The 21,429-nt window shown below is 46.6% G+C and overlaps 1 protein-coding gene across 2 annotated transcripts in view; it reads right to left on the bottom strand.

Moving 5' to 3' along the window:
- Window positions 1-21,429, bottom strand: part of ARSG (arylsulfatase G) — a 177,264-nt gene that overhangs the window by 124,549 nt on the left and 31,286 nt on the right. The window contains exon 2 of one of the 2 annotated variants that reach the window (XM_011926742.1): window positions 5,394-6,158. In XM_011926742.1, the coding sequence (XP_011782132.1) occupies window positions 5,394-5,611 (218 nt within the window). In that variant the 5' untranslated portion in view covers window positions 5,612-6,158. Of the gene's footprint in view, window positions 1-5,393; window positions 6,159-21,429 lie in introns of those variants that run through there. The other variant, XM_011927487.1, reaches the window with a different exon arrangement.

Here is a 21,429-nt window from a genome sequence, read left to right as displayed (position 1 = left end):
TTTTGTATTTTTAGTAGAGATAGAGTTTCACTATGTTGGCCAGGCTGGTCTCGAATTCCCGACCTCAGGTGATCCGCCCACCTCAGCCTCCCAAAGTGCTGGGATTACAGGCATGAGCCACTGTGCCCAGTCCAGATTACTTAATTTAACCCTCACAACATCCTGTGAGGTAGGGGTGCTATCACTGTCCCCACTTACAGAAGAGGAAAACAAAACTCCAAAGGACGATGCAGCTTGCCCGGCTCACAGCTCACAAATAGGAAGTGGCAGAGCTGGGATCTGAGCTCAAACTGTCTGGCTCCTGCCCTCTTAAGCATGACATTTAGTCTTCAATGCAACAGATACTGACTGACCACCTACTACATTACAGACTGCATTTAGAAGCGGAGGAAAAAGAGATATGTAGGCCCGGCACCGTGGCTCATGCTTGTCATCCCAGCACTTTGGGAGGCCAAGGAGGGTGGATCACTTGAGGTCAGGAGTTCGAGACCAGTTTGGCCAACATGGCAAAACTCCGTCTCTACTAAAAGTACAAAAACCAGCCGGGCGTGGTGGCGGGTGCCTGTAATCCCAGCTGCTCAGGAGGCTGAGGCAGGAGAATCACTTGAACCCAGGAGGCAGAGGTTGCAGTGAGCCAAGATTGCACCACTGCACTCCATCCTGGGCGACAGAGTGGAACTGTGTCTCAAAAAAAAAAAAAAAAAAAAAAAAAAAAAAAAAAAAGATACGTAATATGGCTAATTGCACCAGACTGAATAGTGTTCCCCTCAATTTCATATCAATCCAGAACCTGTGATGTGACCTTGGAAATAGAGTCTTTGCAGATGTCATCAAGTGAAGATGAGGTCATACTGGAGTAGGGTGGGCCTTCAATCCAATGACTGGTATTTTTATTAGAGGAGGGGAGTCTGGACACTGGCATGAAAGAACACCACATAACAACAGAGGCAGACAGAGGAGTCCTCAAGCCCAGAATGCCAAGGATTCCAGCAGGTACCAGAATCCAGGATAGAGGCAAGGAATGGATTCTCTGTCAGAGCCGTCAGTCGTAACCTTGATTTTGGACTTCTGGCTTTCCGAACTGTGAAAGGACAAATTCATGTTTTTTTGTTTTTGTTTTTGTTTTTTTGAGACGGAGTCTCGCTCTGTCCCCCAGGCTGGAGTGCAGTGGCGCCATCTCGGCTCACTGCAAGCTCCGCCTCCTGGGTTCATGCCATTCTCCTGCCTCAGCCTCCCCAGTAGCTGGGACTACACGCGTGTACCAATACGTCCAGATAATTTCTGGATTTTTCATAGAGACGGGGTTTTACCTTGTTAGCCAGGATGGTCTCGATCTCCTGACCTCATGATCCGCCCGCCTCGACCTCTCAAAGTGCTGGGATTACAGGTGTGAGCCACTGCACCTGGCCAGGACAAAGTCATGTTTTAAGCTGTCCAGTTTGGAGTAATTTGTTCCAGCAGTCCTAGAAAATTCATTTATTCACAAACGAAAAGGAGCCAATAGAACCGGGCGTGGTGGCTTCAGCATCCAGTCCCAGCTAGTCACCCCAGACCCTGTTGGGCAATAAGAGTTTGTGTCTGAAAGTCACGGTTCCCCACTGGCCGTGAGTAGGCAGAGGGAGAAACCAGCGATGAATCAGTTCATGGCCTCACAGGAAGCCCGGCTTTCCTGTCAACAAAGAAGAATGAAAAGCCGTCGACCTCAGGCCAGAGGGCTATCCACCTGGCCACTGTCACGAGGCTCAGATGGAAAGAAACACTTTCATAAGGGGGTGGGGAGAAGGAGAGCCCAACGAACCACATTTGGCATCTGACCCGAGTCGCCCTTTCTGCTCAGGATGAGAGTGTGACAGTAGAGACAGCACATGAGAAAAAAAAAATATGTAAGCTTCGAAAATCTCAGCTTAAATAAAGGGACTAATATTTCCTCACTAACCCGCTAGACACTGAAAGCAGAAGTTCCTAAGCATTTGACAACCCAGGCCCTTTTGAGAATCTGGTAAATGCTAATGGATGGATGAACTCTCTCCCCAGAAAAATATTCTTATATGCAAAATTTGGGGTGACATCCCAGGGCATCTTGAGCTCCTAGAGCCCATTTATTGACAAACAAATATTCATTGTCCACTACATACCAGGTACTGTGCTACATGCTAGGAATATAAGCAGGGAAGAATAGATGAGGCATTTTTCTTCCTGAAGTCCAGAGCTAGGAGGGAGGTGTGTAAGTTTTCTGTGGCTGCCATAACAAATTACCACAAGCTATGCGGCTTAAAACAACAGTACAGGCCAGACATGTACAGGCCAGACATGGTGGCTCAGACCCGAAATCCCAGCACTTTGGGAGGCCAAGGCGAGTGGACCACTTGAGGTCAGGGGTTCGAGACTAGCCTGGCCAACATGGTGAAACCCCATCTCTACAAAAATACAAAAATTAGCCAGGCACAGTGGCAGATGCCTGTAATCTCAGCTACTCGGGAGGCTGAGGCTAGAGAATCGGTTGAACCTGGGAGGTGGAGGTTACAGTGAGCCAAGATCGTACCACTGCACTCCAACCTGAGCAACAGAGCTAGACTCTGTCTTAAAAATAAATAAATAAATACAGTATAGGAGGCTAAAAGTCTGAAATCAAGATGTCAGCCGGGCTGGTACCTTCTGGAGGGTCTGAGGGAGAATCTGTTCTATGTCTCTCTCCTGGTTCTGGTGGTTGCCGGCGGTCACTGGTGTTCCTGGCTTGTAGAGGCATGCCTCCAATCTCTGCCTCCATCTTCACGTCACCATCTCTCTGTGTGTCTCTGTGTCGTCTCCTCTTCTTATAAGGAAACGTCACTGGATTTCGGATCCACCCTAAATCGATTCTGAGATCATCGAGAGCCTTAACTCATAACATTTGCAAAGACCCTATTTCCAAATAAGGGCACATTCTGAGGCTCTGGATGGACATGAATTTAGGGAGCATGCTATTCAACCCAACATAGTGGTCAGATGATTGAACAGCCACCACGGTAAGCAGCAAGGACCATCACAGAACACCCGAGGCATCCACGAAAGCTTTCCTGAGGCCCTCATGTACAACTGAGACCTACGTAGTGACTAGAAACTAATTAAACAGAGGAAGTGGATAGTGCACCAGGATGAACTCATCACACAGATGAGGGAAGTGCTCACCCAAAGACCACTCAAGAGAGAAGGGGTGGTGAAGAAACCAGTTTGGGGTTTTGTTGGTTTTGTTTGCTTGTTTTGAGACAGAGTCTCACTCTGTTGCCCAGGCTGGAGTGCAGCAGTGCAATCTCAGCTCACTGCAACCTCCACCTCCCAGGTTCAAGCGATTCTCCTGTGCGCCACCACATCTGGTTAATTTTTGTATTTTCAGTAGAGATGGGGTTTCACCATGTTGGCCAGGCTGGTCTTGAACTCCTGTCCTCAAGTGATGTGCCCACCTTGGCCTCCCAAAGTGTTGGGATTACAGGCGTGAGCCACCGCACCCAGCCAAACACCAGTGGTATGGGGTTTGAGTTTTATCCTTAGGGCTAAAAATGTCTTTGAAGGACTGGAAGAAGAAGAGTGTTTTTACAAAGTTCACCTTGATGGAGGTGAGGAAGAATTGGAGTGGGTGAGAACAGATGCAGAAACCGCCACCCACCAAGGGCATGTATCTCAGGAAAAGCATCAAGCTCTAGGATGCAAGTGGCCAAAATTCTGTGGAGATGCCCTATGCGTCATCCTAAGTGGTGAGCTGAAATGATTCCCCCCAAACCACATGGAGGAGTTTCGCCAAATGCAGACAGGATCCAAGCTGGACAATCAGACCAACGTTAGCCCAAGAAGAAAATCCTGAGGCCTGAAAGCTCTAACGCTTGTTCTCCATCTAAGTGGGAAAAGGAGCTGGGCGTTTTAACAAAAATCTGCAATAGCTGTTTCCTAAACACTTCCACTCATCAGATGCATAGGCTCCTCTTTTGTGGTCCCTTAGAATTTAGTATGACTTAAACATAAGCCATGCCTCTCATAAATAAGTGAGTCATGTCTCCCACGCCTCACACACTCTCTGCTGCTCTTCAAAGGCCATCTCCTCCCTTGAAACCCCAGGTTGGGTTCCATACCCTCGCCTCTGTTCTCCAAAAACTCTGGATGTTGGGGCTGGGTGCGGTGGCTCATGCCTGTAATCCCAGCATTTTGGGAGGCCAAGGTGGGCGGATCACCTGAGGTTAGGAGTTCGAGACCAAACTAACTAACATGGAGAAATCCCATCTCTACTAAAAATACAAACTTAGCCGGGTAAGGAGGCATGTACCTGTGATCCCAGCTACTTGGAAGGCTGAGGCAGGAGAATCACTTGAACCCAGGAGGTGGAGGTTGCAGTGAGCTGAGATCGTGCCACTGCACTCCAGCCTGGGCAACAAGAGTGAAACTCCTTCTCAACAACAACAACAAAAATCTGGAAGTGGGCTCACAAGCTATCTGCTTATAATTCTTATTTCCCTTATTTCCCTTTCTTTATTTACTTTTTTTTGAGACAGTCTTGGTTTTGTTGCCCAAGCTGGAGTGCAGTGGCACGATCTTAGCTCACTGCAACCTCCACCTCCTGGGTTCAAGTGATTCTTCTGCCTCAGCCTCCCGAGTAGCTGGGATCACAGGTGCCTGCCACCGTGCCTGGCTAATTTTTGTATTTTTAGTAGAGATAGAGTTTCACTATGTTGGCCAGGCTAGTCTCCAACTCTTGACCTCAGGAGATTCGCCCACCTCGGCCTCCCAAAGTGCTGGGATTACAGGCGTGAGCCACTGTACCCAGTCTATTTACTTATTTTTTAAGAGACAGAGTCTCACTCTGTCACCCACACTGGAGTGCAGTGGCACGATCATAGCTGAACTCCTGGGATCCAGTGATCCTCCCACTTCAGCCTCCCAAGTAGCTAGGATCACAGGAGTGTGCCACCACCGCTGGCTAAGTTGCTTTCATTTTTTGTAGGAGTGGGATCTCGCCAGGTTGCCCAAGCTGGTCCCAAAATCATGGGCTCAGGTGAACCTCCTGCCTGAGCCTCTGTAAGCCCTGGGATTACAGCCATGAGCCACTGCATCCAGCCCCTTACTTTCCTTTTAACCTGTCTCTTCTACCAGACAATGAATAACTTGAGGGCAAAAATGTTTTATCTTGTTCACCTCTGTATTCCCAGCGCCTAACACATAATAAATGCTATTAGACAGACGGATGGGTGCTAGACGGTGGGATTTCTTCACGATGCTATGCTAGCTTCAAACCAAATTCATTAACAGATTAATTAAATCAGCATGGGTCCATCAATGACTCTAAGTGCTTTGCACGGCCCCTTTCCCCTCTCAAGAACGGGAGTAAGACATCCAAAGACAGGCTGGCCTGGCATCTCAAGACTCACCTCATTCCCTCCAAAGCCATCTTATCAAGGTTGGCAGTGTCCTTTGTTTCTGCCCAGTTTGCGCCCAGGTCACCCCACCCCATGTCATCGGCCAAAATAATCACAAAGTTTGGCTTCCGGCCTCTTGTTTCCCCACTGATGCAAAAATCCACAAGAGGATAAAGAAATCCTGAGAAACTCACTCCCGCCAACAAAACCTTTAGAAAAAGCCAGCCCATGGTGGTTAAGGCAGGATTCCGATTGTCTGGAGCGATGGCAGCCACTACTAGAGACTTTTCTGGGAGCTTCCTTTCTGCTGACTTTCAAAGCAGGGAGTCTCTGGGGAGCAGGGGTGGAGTTTGCAAGAAGATGCTGGTGGCAGCGGTGATGGCGGTGATAATGGCTATAGGAGTGTTGGGGGCTATAGAAATGAGACCCCCATCTGGAATCCTAATTCAAAAGAATCAGGAAATTTGCAATCCCTAATTTGGCTTGATCTTCTATGGTCAGTGTTTCCTCACTGCAGCTCAGTAAAACAACTGGTTGTGTTCAATAATTAGACATCAATGTCAATAACTGCTCTTTGGCCACTAAGAAAGTGACTCTTCTGTATTCAGGGCTGCAGAGCCACAGCACAGGCCTTACATCTGTCTGGGACTCCATCTGGTGACTACAGGATGAGTTCTCGCATCTGCAGAACACCTGGATGTTCTAGAAGCCACAGTCAGCCCCGAATAAGTTTCTGAGTTCCAGATGCTTGAGGGCTTCATGTTTCCGTAAGGTTTCCTGAAAGAACAAAAATTGACAAGAAAACAGAGTTAAAACTGCCAGTGCAGCTGTGTTTTACTCAGTAGCTTAGGAAATAATCACTTTTCCATGCCAACAGATGTTTTTATTCAGATATTTAACTGATTCATCTGTTTCTCCACCTGAAAAATAGTGATGATAATAATACTCGCAATGGACCTATAGTGACAGGGTTGGAAGTAACATTAGAGATGATCTCTGCCAACCCACTCACCGTATAGATGAGGATATTGAGGCCCAGTGTTCTGGGTGGGACCAGGACCAGCCCCCAATGCTGCTAAATCCCAGTGTGCCACTGAGAATTCTAGAAGGAGAGGTGAGACCCTTATTACCAAGACATGGTTATTTGTAACAGTCATGCTATAATCTAATGTTTCTACATTAAAAAAAAAAAAAATGGGAGATAGGGTCTTGCTACATTGCCTAGGCCAGTCTTGAACTCCTGGCTCCAGTGATCCTCTTGCCTCAACTTCCCACATAGCTGGGATTATACACATGTGCCTCCATGCCCAGCTAAAATTCTTTTTTTTGAGACTGAGTCTCACTCTATCACCCAGGCTGGAGTGCAATGGCACAATCTTGGCTCACTGAAATCTCTGCCTCCCAGATTGAAGAAATTCTCGCCAGGAGTGGTGGTTCACACTTGTAATCTCAGCACTTTGGGAGGCCAAGGTGGGCGGCTCACCTGAGGTTGGGAGTTCGAGACCAGTCTGACCAACGTGGAGAAACCCCAGCTCCACTAAAAATATAAAACGAGCCGGGTGTGGTGGCGCATGCCTGTAATCCCAGCTACTCGGGAGGCTGAGGCATGAGAATGGCTTGAACCCAGGAGGTGGAGATTGTGGTGAGCTGAGATCGCACCACTGAACTCCAGCCTGGGCAACAAGAACAAAACCCCATCTCAAAAAAAAACAGAAAAAAGAAAAAAGAAATTCTCATGCCTCAGCCTCCCGGTAGCTGGGATTACAGGTGCCCACCAACACACCCCAGCACATTTTTGTATTTTTGGTAGAGATGGGGTTTCACCGTGTTGGCCAGGCTGGTCTCAAACTCCTGACCTCAAGGGATCTGCCTGCCTTGGCCTCCTTAAGTGCTAGGATGACAGGCGTGAGCCACCACACCCAGACCCAGCTAAAATTCTTGACAGAAGTTAATCTGGGGCAAAAGGAAATGGTTTTAAAAAGTTAACAAGAGACTCTAGGTAGAGGACATATGGGTGCTTACTATAGAACTCTTTTAATTTTGCTGTATGTTTGTAATTTTCATAATAAAATGTCAGAAAAAATTTCATAATTTTTTTTTCATGGAAATGTGTCCCTGTGCATCCTAGCCATGTAATTTTAATAAGAAAATCTAAAGACATGTTCAGCCAGTGGTGCATCCTATACATGGAGGTACATACGAATCTGCTGTGGATTTTGTGTTTATTAAACTGCAGATTCAGTAGGTAACGCTGGGCCTGGGATCTGTATTTCTAACAAGCCCATGTGAGGCCTGTACTGCTCGTCTTTGGGTCACACTTTAAGTAACATAGGTGCTGGAAAACAAAAACAGCATGAGTCTAGTGCAAGAAGCAAAAGGAAACTGCTTAATCTAACTGATGACTCAACTTCAGTGGACAAACAAAAGCAACAAATCAGACTGAGTTTTGAAAGACGGGAATTGAAGGTTATACTTTAAGCTAGAGATTGCAAATGGAGCCAAGGATAAAACTAGATTAGCTCTAGTTCACTTAAAAGCCCTAAATTTGCAAGTTTATTTTATCTATGTATTTATTTATTTTTAAAGAGACAGATCCCAGCTCACCACAGTCTCAAACTCCTGGGTTCAAATGAGCCTCCTGCCTCAGCCTCCCCGGTAGCTAGAACTACAAGTGTATATGCCACCAAGCCCAGCTCATTTTTTTTTATTTTTTGTACAGATTGGGTCTCACTATATTGCCCAGGCCAGTCTGGAACTCCTGGGCTCAAGTGATCCTCCCACCTCAACCTCTCAAAGTGCTGGGATTGCATGCATAAGCCACCACATCCAGTCAATTGGGAAGTTTAATAAGGAGGAACAGAGTTGAAATTGTGGACCAAATAAAAATTTCAGTTGGCTGGGCATGGTGGCTCATTCCTGTAATCCCCATACTTTCCGAGGCCGAGGCAGAAGGATTACTTGAGGCCAGGGGTTCAAGATTAGCCTGGCCAACATAGTAAGACCTTATCTCTATTTTTTTAATCTAAAATTAACAACAACAACAACAACAACAAAGCTTCAGTTGAACACCCAATGTAAGGAGCAGATTAAAGGAGAACCAATGTGTAAAAAAGATGGGCCTGGGATTATGACAGACACTTTTTCCAGTTGTACATCCTTGCCAGCCAACCCAATTGATCAATCCACATGGATGGGGGTGGTTAGAGGTATGTAAATTCTGGAAGACCTGGATAAAAACCAAAAGAATGGGCAAATACACACTTAATCAAAATAAAAGGAAATCCAAATACACAGTCATGTCATCTGGAGACCAATGAATCAATTGTTCAGAAATGCAAATTCTTTTGTTTCCCAAAAGGAGATGTATTATCTCAAACTCAATTAGACTCAACTGGTATTTGTTGATCTTGAGACTCCAAAGATGTCTGCCTTTGTAGGAGAAAGAGCCTTAGCACAAGGAGGGTAGTTAACAAATGCCTGTGGTCCTACTGCTTGATTCCAAGATCATTCTACTGGCTTCTGACCATGTGCAACAGACACAGGAGACTTTTCCTCTTAAAGCTTCTTAGCTTGGAACACTAGAGCGGCCTCATGCCTGGTCAATAATCCATTTCAGAATGGATCCAATATAGACGACTTCAGGGAAAAAAAATTCACTTAAGAAAGAAGCTAAAATTAAGGTGGGAATATAAATAAACAGATTGTGTTTCTTCAGTGTTCCATGATGAAACATTCCATTGAGGATTTTCAAAGAGAATCATTACTTAAAATTTTCATAGAATGGAAATACGCAAATCTAGCCAGCACACCATTGCATTATTCTTCACACCCACACCTCCAGGGAGACATTTAATACTTTCCCCATTTTTGTTTTAACTAAATGGAAAAGGCAGACCAGATGCTCAAAGAATGGATGCCCAGGTACAGACTTTGATTAAGATCTAAGCTCAAACTTAGAGCTCAAGTGTGATAAAGAAAATGGGGCTGGGCGCGGAGGCTCATGCACACTGTAATCTCAGCACTTTGGGAGGCCAAGGCAGGCGGATCACCTGAGGTCAGGAGTTCAAGATCAGCCTGGCCAACATGGTGAAGCCCTATCTCTACTAAAAATACAAAACATTAGCTGGGCATAGTGGCGTGCACCTGTAGTCCCAGCTACTTGGGAGGCTGAGGCAGGAGAATCGCTTGAACCTGGGAAGCGGGGGTTGCAGTGAGCTGAGACTGCGCCACTGCACTCCAGCCTGGGCAATGGAGTGAGATTCCGTCTCCAAAAAACAAAACAAAAATATAAGGAAAATGGTCCCATAGCCAGACTCAATGGCTCATGCCTGTAATCCCAGCACTTGAGGAGGCAAGGTGGGAGGACTGCTTGAGCCTGAGAGTTGGAGACCAGCCTGGGCGAGAAGACCCAATCTCTACAAAACAATTAAAAAATTAGCCAGGCATGGTGGTGTACATCTACAATCCCAGCTACTCAGGAAACTGAGGTGGAAGGACCACTGGAGCCCAGGAGTTCGAGGCTGTAGCGAGCTATGATGGTGCCACTGTACTCCAGCCTGGGCAACAGAGCAAGATCCTGTCTCTGAAAGCAATACCTCCAAACATACAGCTACATAAGCCAAGCATTTGATTGCATCTAGCCCTTAGAACAAATGAAGAAAAGAAAATGGCCTTGCTTGCTGCCCTCAGATCTTATCTGATGTTATTTTGCCAGCTTTTTCTTTCTCCACCACTCTCAGAAAGGAGAGTAGACACAGGGAAGGAGCCCTCCTGGCTATAAAGAAAGGCAGAGTCTTTGGCAAATACAGCGTTCACCCTTCCTTCCACTGGGGCAGAAGGTACTCGGCCACGTCAGTCAACAAATCCCACAACGAAGGCCCATCTGCTCCATCAGAGCACAACTGACTGTGAAAGATCCTTGCTGAGGACAAGCATGAACAATTTCCCAAATCTCATGCTCTGCAAGCAGGAGTAGAGTGAACTTTAGTTGACAATCAGCTTTACCCGAGATTCCTGTTCTTCTCCACGATCCCCTTTTAAAGCAGGGCTGCTAAGTGTGCTCAAGTTTGACCTCCCTCAGTTTCCAGGCTTGCTTAGGGGTAAAGGTACTGATAAACAGCCAAATGACCCACAGGCAGGCTGTGGGCCAGAAGCACTGAGAAGCAAATGGAATACAGCAACCTGAAGATCCGCTGAGCAGTGTCTGAAAACACAGAGCTGAAGTCCTTGGGCTTCCTGAGCCACTCACTTCATCACCTGACCCTCATTTCCCATGGGCCTCCCTGTGGCCAAGCATCCTCCTAGAGAACCTTGAAAACAGCTGAAATAACAAGAAGGTCGGGCAGACCTTTCTGGCAGAGGGTTCTGTTGGTTTTCCAGAGACAAAAGCATCTGATGAGCTGAGGCCAAAAAAGACAAAAGAGCAGTGGGGGAGCGGGTCTCTGGGATGTGAAGTCCTGTTGTTTTACTCCCCAAAATCAGAACATGGTCTGTGTGCTGGCTGGGGGCCAGGAGCCATCAGGGGCTGTCAGAAGGGGCCATCGTTAGGCATCAGCTGTTCATGTGTTGTCTGAAGCAACTCCCCAATGCATTCTGTCATTTGTCCACCAAATTTGTACTGACTGACAGGTTTTAAACCAGGCACGGTGCATACAGCCATGAATGAAACAGACAAAAATCCCTGCCCTCACACCACTTACTTTTTTGAGAGTGAGGGGAGAAATGAAATCAATAAAATGTAAATAGCACGGAGAACATCAAAGAAGGAACTCAGGCATGGGATGGAGGCTGCAAAGTTAAAGGGGGTGGTCTGGGACAATCTCATCGAGAAAGTGCAATTTGGATAAGGATCTGTATGAGGTCAGGGAGGAAGCTACGCAGCCATCAGGAAGCCATGCAGGAAAGGTAGAGAAACTGGGAAAGGCTGAGGTCTGGCACAAGCAAGGAGCAGCAAATAAGCCACTGCAGAAGCAATGGAGAGATGAAGGGCAGGGATTAGAGTCAGAGAGGAAAGAAAGGCTTTTGCTGCCAGAGATGGGAAGCCAGAGGGATTGAGCAAGAGCAGCAGGCTCTGGTTTACATTGTAACAGAATCCCTGCCCTGTTGAGAAGACACAAATGCCCTGCAGGGTGGCAGATGAAACAACCAGCTGAGTTAGGAGTCCCTTGCATGGGTCCAGGTGAGTTCAGGTGAGAGATAGTGCTAAAGCGAGACAAGCAAACATCACACACCGGGGCCTAAAAATGGGGAGGGGGGAGGGGGGAGGGATGGCATTGGGAGTTTTACCTGATGTAAATGACAAGTTGATGGGTGCTGACGAGTTGATGGGTGCAGCACACCAACATGGCACAAGTATACATATGTAACAAACCTGCAAGTTATGCACATGTACCCTAGAACTTGAAGTATAATAATAATAAGATAAAGTTTAAAAAATAAATAAATAAAGCCCAGGGCACAAAACGTCAGGAGGTGGCTCTTCTGCTCAGGTGGCCACCCTGTACTCACACTACCTGGGCAGTGAGCACTTCCTTACATGTTGCCTCACCCTAGTCCATCCAGGCGAAAAGGAAAACACAGTTCCCACAACAGCCAGGACAAAGGTGTATTTATTATCTACACATAGTAAACATCCTCGTGTCCCAGTCTTTTGCCCATAGACCCCAACATGTAATTTTGAGGCTGGCCCAACTTGGAAAGACTGCTTTCTTAGAGTGTGGGGGCTAAGGGGTAGTAGTCTAAGCTCAACAGAGGATGCAAAAGACATCTTTGAATGCCTCTATCCAGCCTGGGAGAGCAATTTCACTTAGGTAATTAAAATGCTTTTTTTAAAAAAAAAAAAAAAAAGCTTGGAGACTTCATGCCAGACACTGTTTGGGACAATATCATCTCTGTGAACCCAACGATGCCAGGAAACCCATCCACAGGGGGCATATGACATCCTGCCTAGTTTTAGGCTCGAACCACCTGTTGAGACTGTCACAGAAGAAAGCCATATTGCAGGAGCCAATTTGAGAGAGCCCAGGTGGTATCACGCCATGCATCTAAAAACCCAGTAGCCCTGAGGAAATTGTATCTGTGTCCTGGCTCACAGATCAGAGAGAGGACATGGACCTCTGGATAACATCTTTTCTCTAAAAGTCTATCCTCCACTTGAGAAGGAAAATCCTGAGGGGTGTGATCAAGAAGAAAGCTCCAGGAAAACTGTCTGAAATTAGCTCCCTGGAAGCCTATTTGCCACATTTTTAAGAACTTTTCACAAAACTGTATTTACTTATCACTTATTACACATTTTATTATGGAAGTTGTCAAACACACCAAAATTGAGAAACTCACATGTATTTACCCAACCTCTCAGTTCAACAATTATCAACATATGGTCAGGCTGGCCCTCTCCTTCAATTTCCCTTTGCCTCCCTCTCCACGTATGCTGGATTATTTTGAAGTAAGCACCAGGCTAGGGGTGGTGGGCCACACGTGTAATCCCAGTGCTTTGGGAGGCTGAGGCAGGAAGATCACCTGAGGCCAAGAGTTAGAGGCCAGCCTGGGCAACACAGCGAGACCCCATCTCTCTAGAACAACAACAACAACAACAAAATAGCTGGGTATGGTGGCATGTGCTGTAGTCCCAGTTGCTAGGGAGGCTGAAGTGGGAAGATGGCTGGAGCTGAGGAGTTCGAGGCTGCAAGTGAGCCGTGATCACGTCATTGCACTCCAGCCTGGCCAACAGAGCAAGACCCTGTCTCTTAAAAAATAAAAAGCAATCCCAGACATCATATAATTTTATTCAAAAGTATTTTGGTACGATTCTCTAAAAGTTAATTCTTACTATATAACTACAATTCCATAACACTCTCCTTTTAAAAATTAACAATGGATAGTATCATCAAAAATTCAATCAGAGTTCAAATGTCCCCCATTGTCTTATCAGTATTTTTTTTTAACAGTTAGTTTGTTCTAATCAGTATCTAGACAAGGTTCACAATACACTGCACTTGGTTCACGCGTCTCTTTTCTTTTCATTTATGGCTCCCCTCCTCCTTTCTCTGCATAGATTTGTAAATAAGTTATGTTGTTTGCCCTGTAACATTTCTCAAATTTTGGATTTAGCTGATTGCATCCTCTATTGAAATGTTCCCTGGACCCCTGTTTTCCCTGTAAACTGGCTTGTAGATCTAGGATGAGATCCGATCCAGGTTCGATTTTATTTTTTGGCAGGCCCACCTCATGCATCGTATCCTTCCCCTTGTCACGTTCAGCCTGATCGGTGGTTTACATGTCAAAGTTCCATTTTTTCAGCCAGGCGCAGTGGCTCATGCCTGTAATCCCAGCACTTTGGGAGGCCAAGGCAGGCGGATCACCTGAGGTCAGGAGTTTGAGACCAGCCTGGTCAACATGGTGAAACCCCGTCTCTACTAAAAATATAAAAATTAGCCAGGCATGGTGGTGGGTGCCTGTAATCCCAGCTACTTGGGAGGCTGAGGCAGGAGAACTGCTTGAATTCAGGAGACGGAGGTTGCAGTGAGCCAACACAGTGCCACTGCACTCCAGCCTGGGCAACAGAGTGAGACTCTATCTCAAAAAAAAAACAAGTTCAATTTTTTCCCTTTGTCATTTTTGCATGAGAGTAGGAAACTTTCTCTTAAGAAAAATAGTGCTTTGTACTATCTTTTCTGTTTCTGTAGATTTACCCTTGCCCTGGATCCATTCCACTTCCACAGAATGAAATATGTTATTCTGCTATAAACTAAAAGTTTGTGTGTCCCCAAAATTTGTATGTTGAAGCCCTAACTCTCAGTGTGATGACATTTGAAGATAGGCCTTTGTAGTGTGATAAAGCTTAGATGAAGTCATGAGGTGATGGGATTAGTGCCCTTACAAGAAGAAACATCAGAGAACTTGTTCGCTCATTCTCTCCGCCATGTGAGGACACAGCAAGAAGGTGGCTGTCTGCAGGGCAGGAAGAGAGCCCTCACCCAGAACTGAACTGGCCAGCACCTTAATCTTTGACTTTCCAGCATCCAAAGCTATAAACAATAAATTTCTGTTGTTTGGGCTGTATTTTTGTAAATTTCTGTTGTTAGTCTATAGTATTTTTCTTTTTTTCTTTTTTTTTTTTGAAACAGAATCCCGCTCTATCACCCAGCCTGGAGAGCAGTGGAGCAATCTCAGCTCACTGCAACCTCCGCCTCCTAGGTTCAAGAGATTCTCGTGCCTCAGCCTCCCAAATAGCTGGGACCACAGATACATACCACCATGCCCAGCTAATTTTTATATTTTTAGTAGAGACAGGGTTTTACCAGACTGGTCTTGAACTTCTAACCTCAAGTGATCCACCCATCTCACCCTCCCAAAGTGTGGGGATTACAGGCATGGGGCAACAAGCCCAGCCTAGTCCATGGTATTTTATTATGACATCCTGAGTACCCCAAGACAGATTCCCGCTAAAGTTTTACCTGAGAATCTCTGAAGCCAAGGCTCAGGTAGGGGCAGAAGTAGGGGTAAGACCCAAACTTAGAAAAAAAAAAACACTCAATTTAGTGAAGCAGTTACTTAGCAAATTTGCCTTTTGGGGAATTGACTTTTGAGATGTGTTGTCTTATTTCCAGAATAGTATGTATCCAGGATTCAGCAGTGATTTGCTAGCTGTGTGACCTTGATACGTTACAGAATCTCTTTGTGTCTCAGTTTCCTCCCTTACCTGAAAACTGCAGTTTTAGCCTGGAATTAGATATCAGAAAGAAAAAAAAAAAAGAGTCACAGTAAACTTTCTCAACCCCAAACACAATGTGAGAATGAAATAATCCAACCCAAGTTCTCAGTAAGTGCTAAGAAATATTGGCTACTGTTAGTCCATCTCTTGATTGTTTTGAGGATAAAGGGATAATAAATATGAGAACACACTGAAAATGTGCTGTGCAAGCCAAAGCATTACTAACATTAAAATAAAACATAATGGCCGGGCACAGCGGCTCACGCCTGTAATCCCAACACTCTGGGATGCTGAGACAGGAGGATCACCTGACCCCAGGAGTTCCAGACCAACCTGGGCAATATAGCAAGACCCCGTCTCTATTAGAAAAAAATTTTTACTCCCTGCAGCTACTGGTTGAATCTGCCAGAACTGTTTGTTAGCAAGCTCTGATGCTGGTTTCTGAACCTAGAGAAGACAGAAGCTACAAACGCACCACCATAGTCTCAAACAAGGCAAAGAGCAAAGAAAGAGTGATTTCAGTTTGCATTTTCAACGTTCCAAACTATGGTTCCTTGTTACGCAATCCCATGACTATCTGTGCCATCTTGGCTAGACCTGAGCCAGGTCCCTTCAGCTAAGCAGACTCTAATAATAGCTGGCATCCTTGGAGTATGCTGCCTTCCAGCAAATCTGGTTTTGGACAATTTAACAATATGAGGTCAAGACGTAGGGTGCGTGTGAGGGGAATCTCCCCTTTGTTGATGTTACTTGAAAATGGAAGTTATATTTCCATATCAGAAACATTTCAAAAGAACTCTTTGTCCATGATGTTTGGCTAGCTAGGTGCTCAAAGCAAGAAAGATCCACAGCTCCAGGGTGGAAACTATGTAAAGGCAGGGACATTCTGTATAGTTTATGCACTGCATAATTCCGGCACCTGGCCCAGAAGGTATTCAGTCAATATTTGCTGGATGAGTGCATGTAACACGAACATCGACAGCCCAGCCGGCTCTGCCCCACCCTGCCAGCTTCATCTCATCATTCTCCTAAACTTGGATGACTTCTCTAAGTTCTTTCTCAAAAGACATTCACTTGTAATTCTCACTTGTAAAATTGCACTTGTTGAAATGCTGTTTTAGGTAACAATCACATGTGTCCTGTCTTCTGAACTAAACTATAAACACTATGAGAGAAGGAACCACATCCTCTGAGGTGTGGTTTTGTGGCCTGGGAGACAACAGTATTTGTCAGTGCTCATGAGTAGGCTATGGATGAGCAGAGGCTACTTGGATGGATGGATGAACGACGGGCGTGGGAGGGAAGGACGGAGGGATGGATGCTGCCTGGACCCAGTCCTGCTGTGTATCCCTGCAAAGCCCACCTAACTCCACAGCCCCCCATTGATCACAGCAAGGCGGGACCCCTCCTCACCATTTGCCCACAACACAATCCTGCAGCATCCTTCTAGTTTCTTCGCATCGTCCCCTAGCCATCTGGAAACTCATGGAGGCACTGGTCCTAAAGGGTTAAAATAGAAACTTAACATTGCCTATTGTTCCTGGGAATCCAGAAGCCCAGGAAAGGAGGTACCTGTTTAGACAAGAGAGAAAAAGTCAGCATCTCCCTTTAGGCAAGAAACATAGCAGGAGAGCAGGTTTTTATTCCTTGGGCCTTGAGGAACAGGGCAGGTGGGGCAACTTCAACAACTATCTGAAGAAAGCGTGACCCTATCGGGGCAAAATCCACTGGTCCCATGTGCAGCCCTTCCCAATACTGCCAATGAGATTCCATGACCCACAGCTGTGTCATACAGTTTAATGTGACATGCATTCACTCCTAAATGCAATGTGATTTAAATAATTTTGTTCTGAGATTTTGAGTTGGTTGGTTGGTTTGAGATAGCGTCTTATTCTGTTGCCCAGGCTGGAGTGCAGTGGTGTGACAGCACCAACACACCCAGCTAACTTTTTTAAAAGATATTTTTTAGGCTGGCACAGCAGTTCATGCCTATAATCCCAGCACTGTGGGAGGCCGAGGCGGGTGGATCACCTGAGGCCAGGAGTTCGAGACCAGCCTGGCCAACATGGTGAAACCCTGTCTCTTCTAAGTATACAAAAATTAGCCAGGCATGGTGGTGGGTGCCTGTAGTCCCAGCTACTTGGGAGGCTGAGGCAGGAGAATCGCTTGAACCCGGGAGGCAGAGGTTGCAGTAAGCCAAGATCACGCCTCTGCACTCCAGCCTGGGCAACAGAGGAAGACTCCATCTCAAAAAAAAAAAAAAAAAAAATTATCGGCCGGGCGCGGTGGCTCAAGCCTGTAATCCCAGCACTTTGGGAGGCCGAGACGGGCGGATCACGAGGTCAGGAGATCGAGACCATCCTGGCTAACACGGTGAAACCCCGTCTCTACTAAAAAAATACAAAAAACTAGCCGGGCGAGGTGGCAGGCGCCTGTAGTCCCAGCTACTCGGGAGGCTGAGGCAGGAGAATGGCGTAAATCCGGAAGGCGGAGCTTGCAGTGAGCTGAGATCTGGCCAGTGCGCTCCAGCCTGGGCCACAGAGCGAGACTCTGTCTCAAAAAAAAAAAAAAATTGTTTTAGATATGGTGTCTTGCCATATTGCCCAGGCTGGTCTCAATCTGCCTTCAAGCAGTCCTCCTGCCTTCAAGCTAAAAGCACTAGGATTATCACACTCAGCCTGGGTTTGTTTTTTAGGACTTTTGCAACAGCTTTGAGATAATTTATAGAAGCCTCCCGGAGGCTATGTTCTCTATTTTTTTTTTTTTTAATTTTTAAGCAGTAATAGATGGCAAAACTACAGGAGCAGTCAACTATGAAGACTGAGAAGCCTAGGAATGAAATTCAGTACTAATCAAGTATAAGTTACTCCAGAGTTAATGCCAGACACCAGCAATACATCGATACTGCACCAAATGGTAACGGGCAGGACAGAAATCAATCATCGCCCGCCCCCACACACACGAGTGGGAGGATGACCTCACTGTCCCCAAATACAGAATGGCCTCATCTACCTCCTACCTTCCCCTCATGCTGTTCACTTCTCCCCTGGCTCAGCACCCCCTGCCAGTCCTCCCAAGGTCCTCTCTGCCAGTTGAAGGCTTCCCTGATCACCATCCTCCTCAATCCCCCAGGAATCACAGGTTGAAAGAGTCGCAGACAAGAGTTAGGGAACCTGACCATGAGCCAATCCCAGTGCTAAGCCCCTTGCACATGTTAATTCAGTTAACTTAGCAAGCGTACTAAGCCTTGCACACAACTCTGTAGTATTATTATTATCATCGTCATCACTATCTGTGCCTCAGAACCCCTTGGCAAATCTTTAAATTCCCCCAGAAGTGTGTGTTTCCCAGTTTGAAGGGCCCTGCCTTCCTACAAACTGTGAAATTTGTGGTGGGGGGGTGCTGCAGGGGAGGACCCCAAATCAGAAAACAAACCTAGCAGAACTACCTGGACCATCAGTTCACTGTTGCTACATGGCAGAGTGTGTGAAGTTCCTGGCCAACTGGAGAAGCAGATATTAAAGTTTTAAAGCAAGAAATTGCTTCAGTGGCATACAAGTCACTCGCCCAGAACACAGGCCCTTGGGTGGGAGCATGGTGGGAGGAACAGAGACTGGAAGAGGAAGAATGGAAGGGTGGTTGAGCCATCGAAGCCTCCATGGAAGCCCCCTTCACACACTCTCCCTCTTTGATGGCTGCCCTGAAGAATCAGCCCCCAAAAGCAGGCTTGCGGGACCCTCTTCCCAGAGCTCCAGACCAGATTCCTTTCCGTCTACTTAACCAAGTTGAAGTTCTCACAGGCTGGTAAATGCAGTGAGCTTATTTGCAAGCCAGGGTCATATCTGCCTAGCAACCCAACACGAAGACTTGAAGGACTATAAACGTGGACAGAGAACAGGCAGGCCAACTTTACACAAAGGAATCTGTTCTCATGCAAATGACCCTGCAAGAGGACTAGAAGAGGGAGCCTCGGGGACAGCTCTGAAGAGCCAATATTTTCCCCAAGAAGATGTTGGGGGACTTCTTAAGGGCATCATGATGGCCTTGCCCACTGTACAGGAAAGCCAAGAAGGGGCTCTGCCTGCCACTTGGGATCAGGCAGACACAGCGGGAGAGGCTACGAGGGGAGCTGAGCCCGTCACTTGATTTCCTGATTTTTCTGGTCCTGTACTCCAGACTCCAAAGGTTCTTTTGTTCTTATTTAGAACTAAACAGAGTTAGTTTTGTTTGGGGGCGAGGGGGTGTTGATTAGCATGGCAATGCAGTGCTTTCTCTGGAGAAGTTAAAAAAGCAGGGGTTTTCACGCTTGGTCTCACTAGGATTGAGGGAACAAGGTGAAGCCAGCCTCTAACTAGGGTGGGCAAAAGTCATGTTGCGTGACTTTTTTGTGACTAGCAAGGCTGTGCTTCGGTGGGGTTTCCAGCCACCTCTCCATTATTCAAACATAGATGGCAAATGTCATGTTTGGATGAGCTCTACTTGTAAAAAGCGCTAGTGTGTATCTATACACATGGTGTAACCTTAGGTCAATCCCTCCAGTGCTCAGTGCCTCAGCTTTCCTCATCTGTAAAACGGGAATAATGAGTGACAACTACAGAAGGTTACTGATGGGGTTAAAATTGAATTACATGTATGGCACTTAATACAGTGTTGAGGACAAAGCAAACATTAAAAAAAGATTAATATTAATAAAATAGAAGAATAGCAATACATTACTAGGAAGAAAAATCTATTATTATTATTATTATTATTAGAATCATGCTCCCCAAAAGCCAGGTTTCACTTGCTCAAACATTCAGATGTGATTTTTCCAATCATTCATTCACTCCTGAGGCTTTAGGCATAATTTGTGTAATTTTTTATATCAAGAGACTGAAGTACGGAGACTACGTGACTTGCTTCGAGTCACTCAGGTATATAATGGCAGGCTGCAACTTTAGGTTCCTAAGACATACAGAATATGCTGTCATATTACACACGACATTTCCATACACACAGTAACAGGGCCTTAATATTAAAGCGTAAGATCCTAAATATCAAAGATTATCTTACAGGCAGCACTGTATTAGCATGAAGTGTTCAAATCAGTTTCTAAACATCATTACATGTGGATCCTTTGAAGAACAACTCAGAAAAGGCTCTCACAGGGAGTGTGCTGGAGTTAGCAATTAACTGGCCTTGGTAAAGCATAAATCGTAACAGCATCAAGAGCTAATGGGTACTGAGGCCTTACCAAATGCCAGTCACTGCGATCCGCACTTTACAAGTACCATAAATTAAACCCTCCAATTCTGGGAATACCACCTCCATTCCCACTTTACAGATCTGGAGAAATTAACGCTCTACGAGGGTAAATTACGTCTACAAGGTTGCAAAGCTACTCAGCGGCCCCCTGGCTGTACAGGACTGGCCATACAGGGCACCCTGTACCAAGGAATCTTCTCCCCACTTACACAACCAGAACTTGTCAACAGCAAAGGATGCCATTTAACTCAGGAGAGCCTATCCCAAAATGGTGAGAGAAATCAGCGAGCAAGGAAGGCTTTTATTAAAATTCAGATCGCCGACTCCTCCCGGTGGCGACCCTCCGTGCACGCACTCCCAAACTAGGCTCTCTTGAGTTTCTGACATCAGAACCACATTCTCCGAACCCCAATGAAGGCAGCAGCCGGAGCCAAAGTCTGCAGAGGAATGCAAATAACATGGCCTTCACTTCCGAGCAGTTTCCAAATTTGCCCTCGGGATGTGAGGTAGAGACCGAGAAGCTAAGTTTGCGCCCCCGCAGGCTCTGAAATGTCTAGAATCTGACACATGCTTTGTCCCCATGAGGAGCTCGCAACTGGGGTTTCGCGAGCATCATCCGCTTAGTTCACAGTGACCTTGGGGTCGGGGACTACGGGATGAGGGGCACGGACTGTCTAAACCTTCAGGTCCCCTACAGAGGGCTCCCCGTGGGTATGGGAGCCATGCACCTGTGCCGACGCCGCCTCTGCCTGGAGGGTGCGCGCGCGCCCTGGGCCGGGGATGCTGACTCAGCCCGGCGGCTCACATTCCTTTCGCGCAACGCGGATGCTGTTGCTGCTGTTGCTGCTACTGCTGCTGCTGCTGCTGCTGCTGCTGCTGCCGGTGCAGCAAAGTGGGGGAAGCAAGGCACCCGCAGCGGCCCGGCCGCTCGCTCCCTGGGGCCCACTGCGGCACTCCCTCCCCACCGCCGGAAGGGGAACTGTGGGGGTGCGCGAGTTGACGAAACTGAGGGAAGTGGGCGCTGCAGGAGGAACTCAGGCGCCGCGCGCGCAGCTCACACCCAAACTGGAAGGAACCTGTTCTGCCCGGGGC

This window comes from Colobus angolensis, unplaced genomic scaffold (assembly GCF_000951035.1).
Source record: "Colobus angolensis palliatus isolate OR3802 unplaced genomic scaffold, Cang.pa_1.0 Scaffold1, whole genome shotgun sequence".
Taxonomy (NCBI): domain Eukaryota; kingdom Metazoa; phylum Chordata; class Mammalia; order Primates; family Cercopithecidae; genus Colobus; species Colobus angolensis.
Note: the sequence above shows the minus strand (reverse complement) of the source record. Positions and strands in the feature narration are given on the sequence as shown.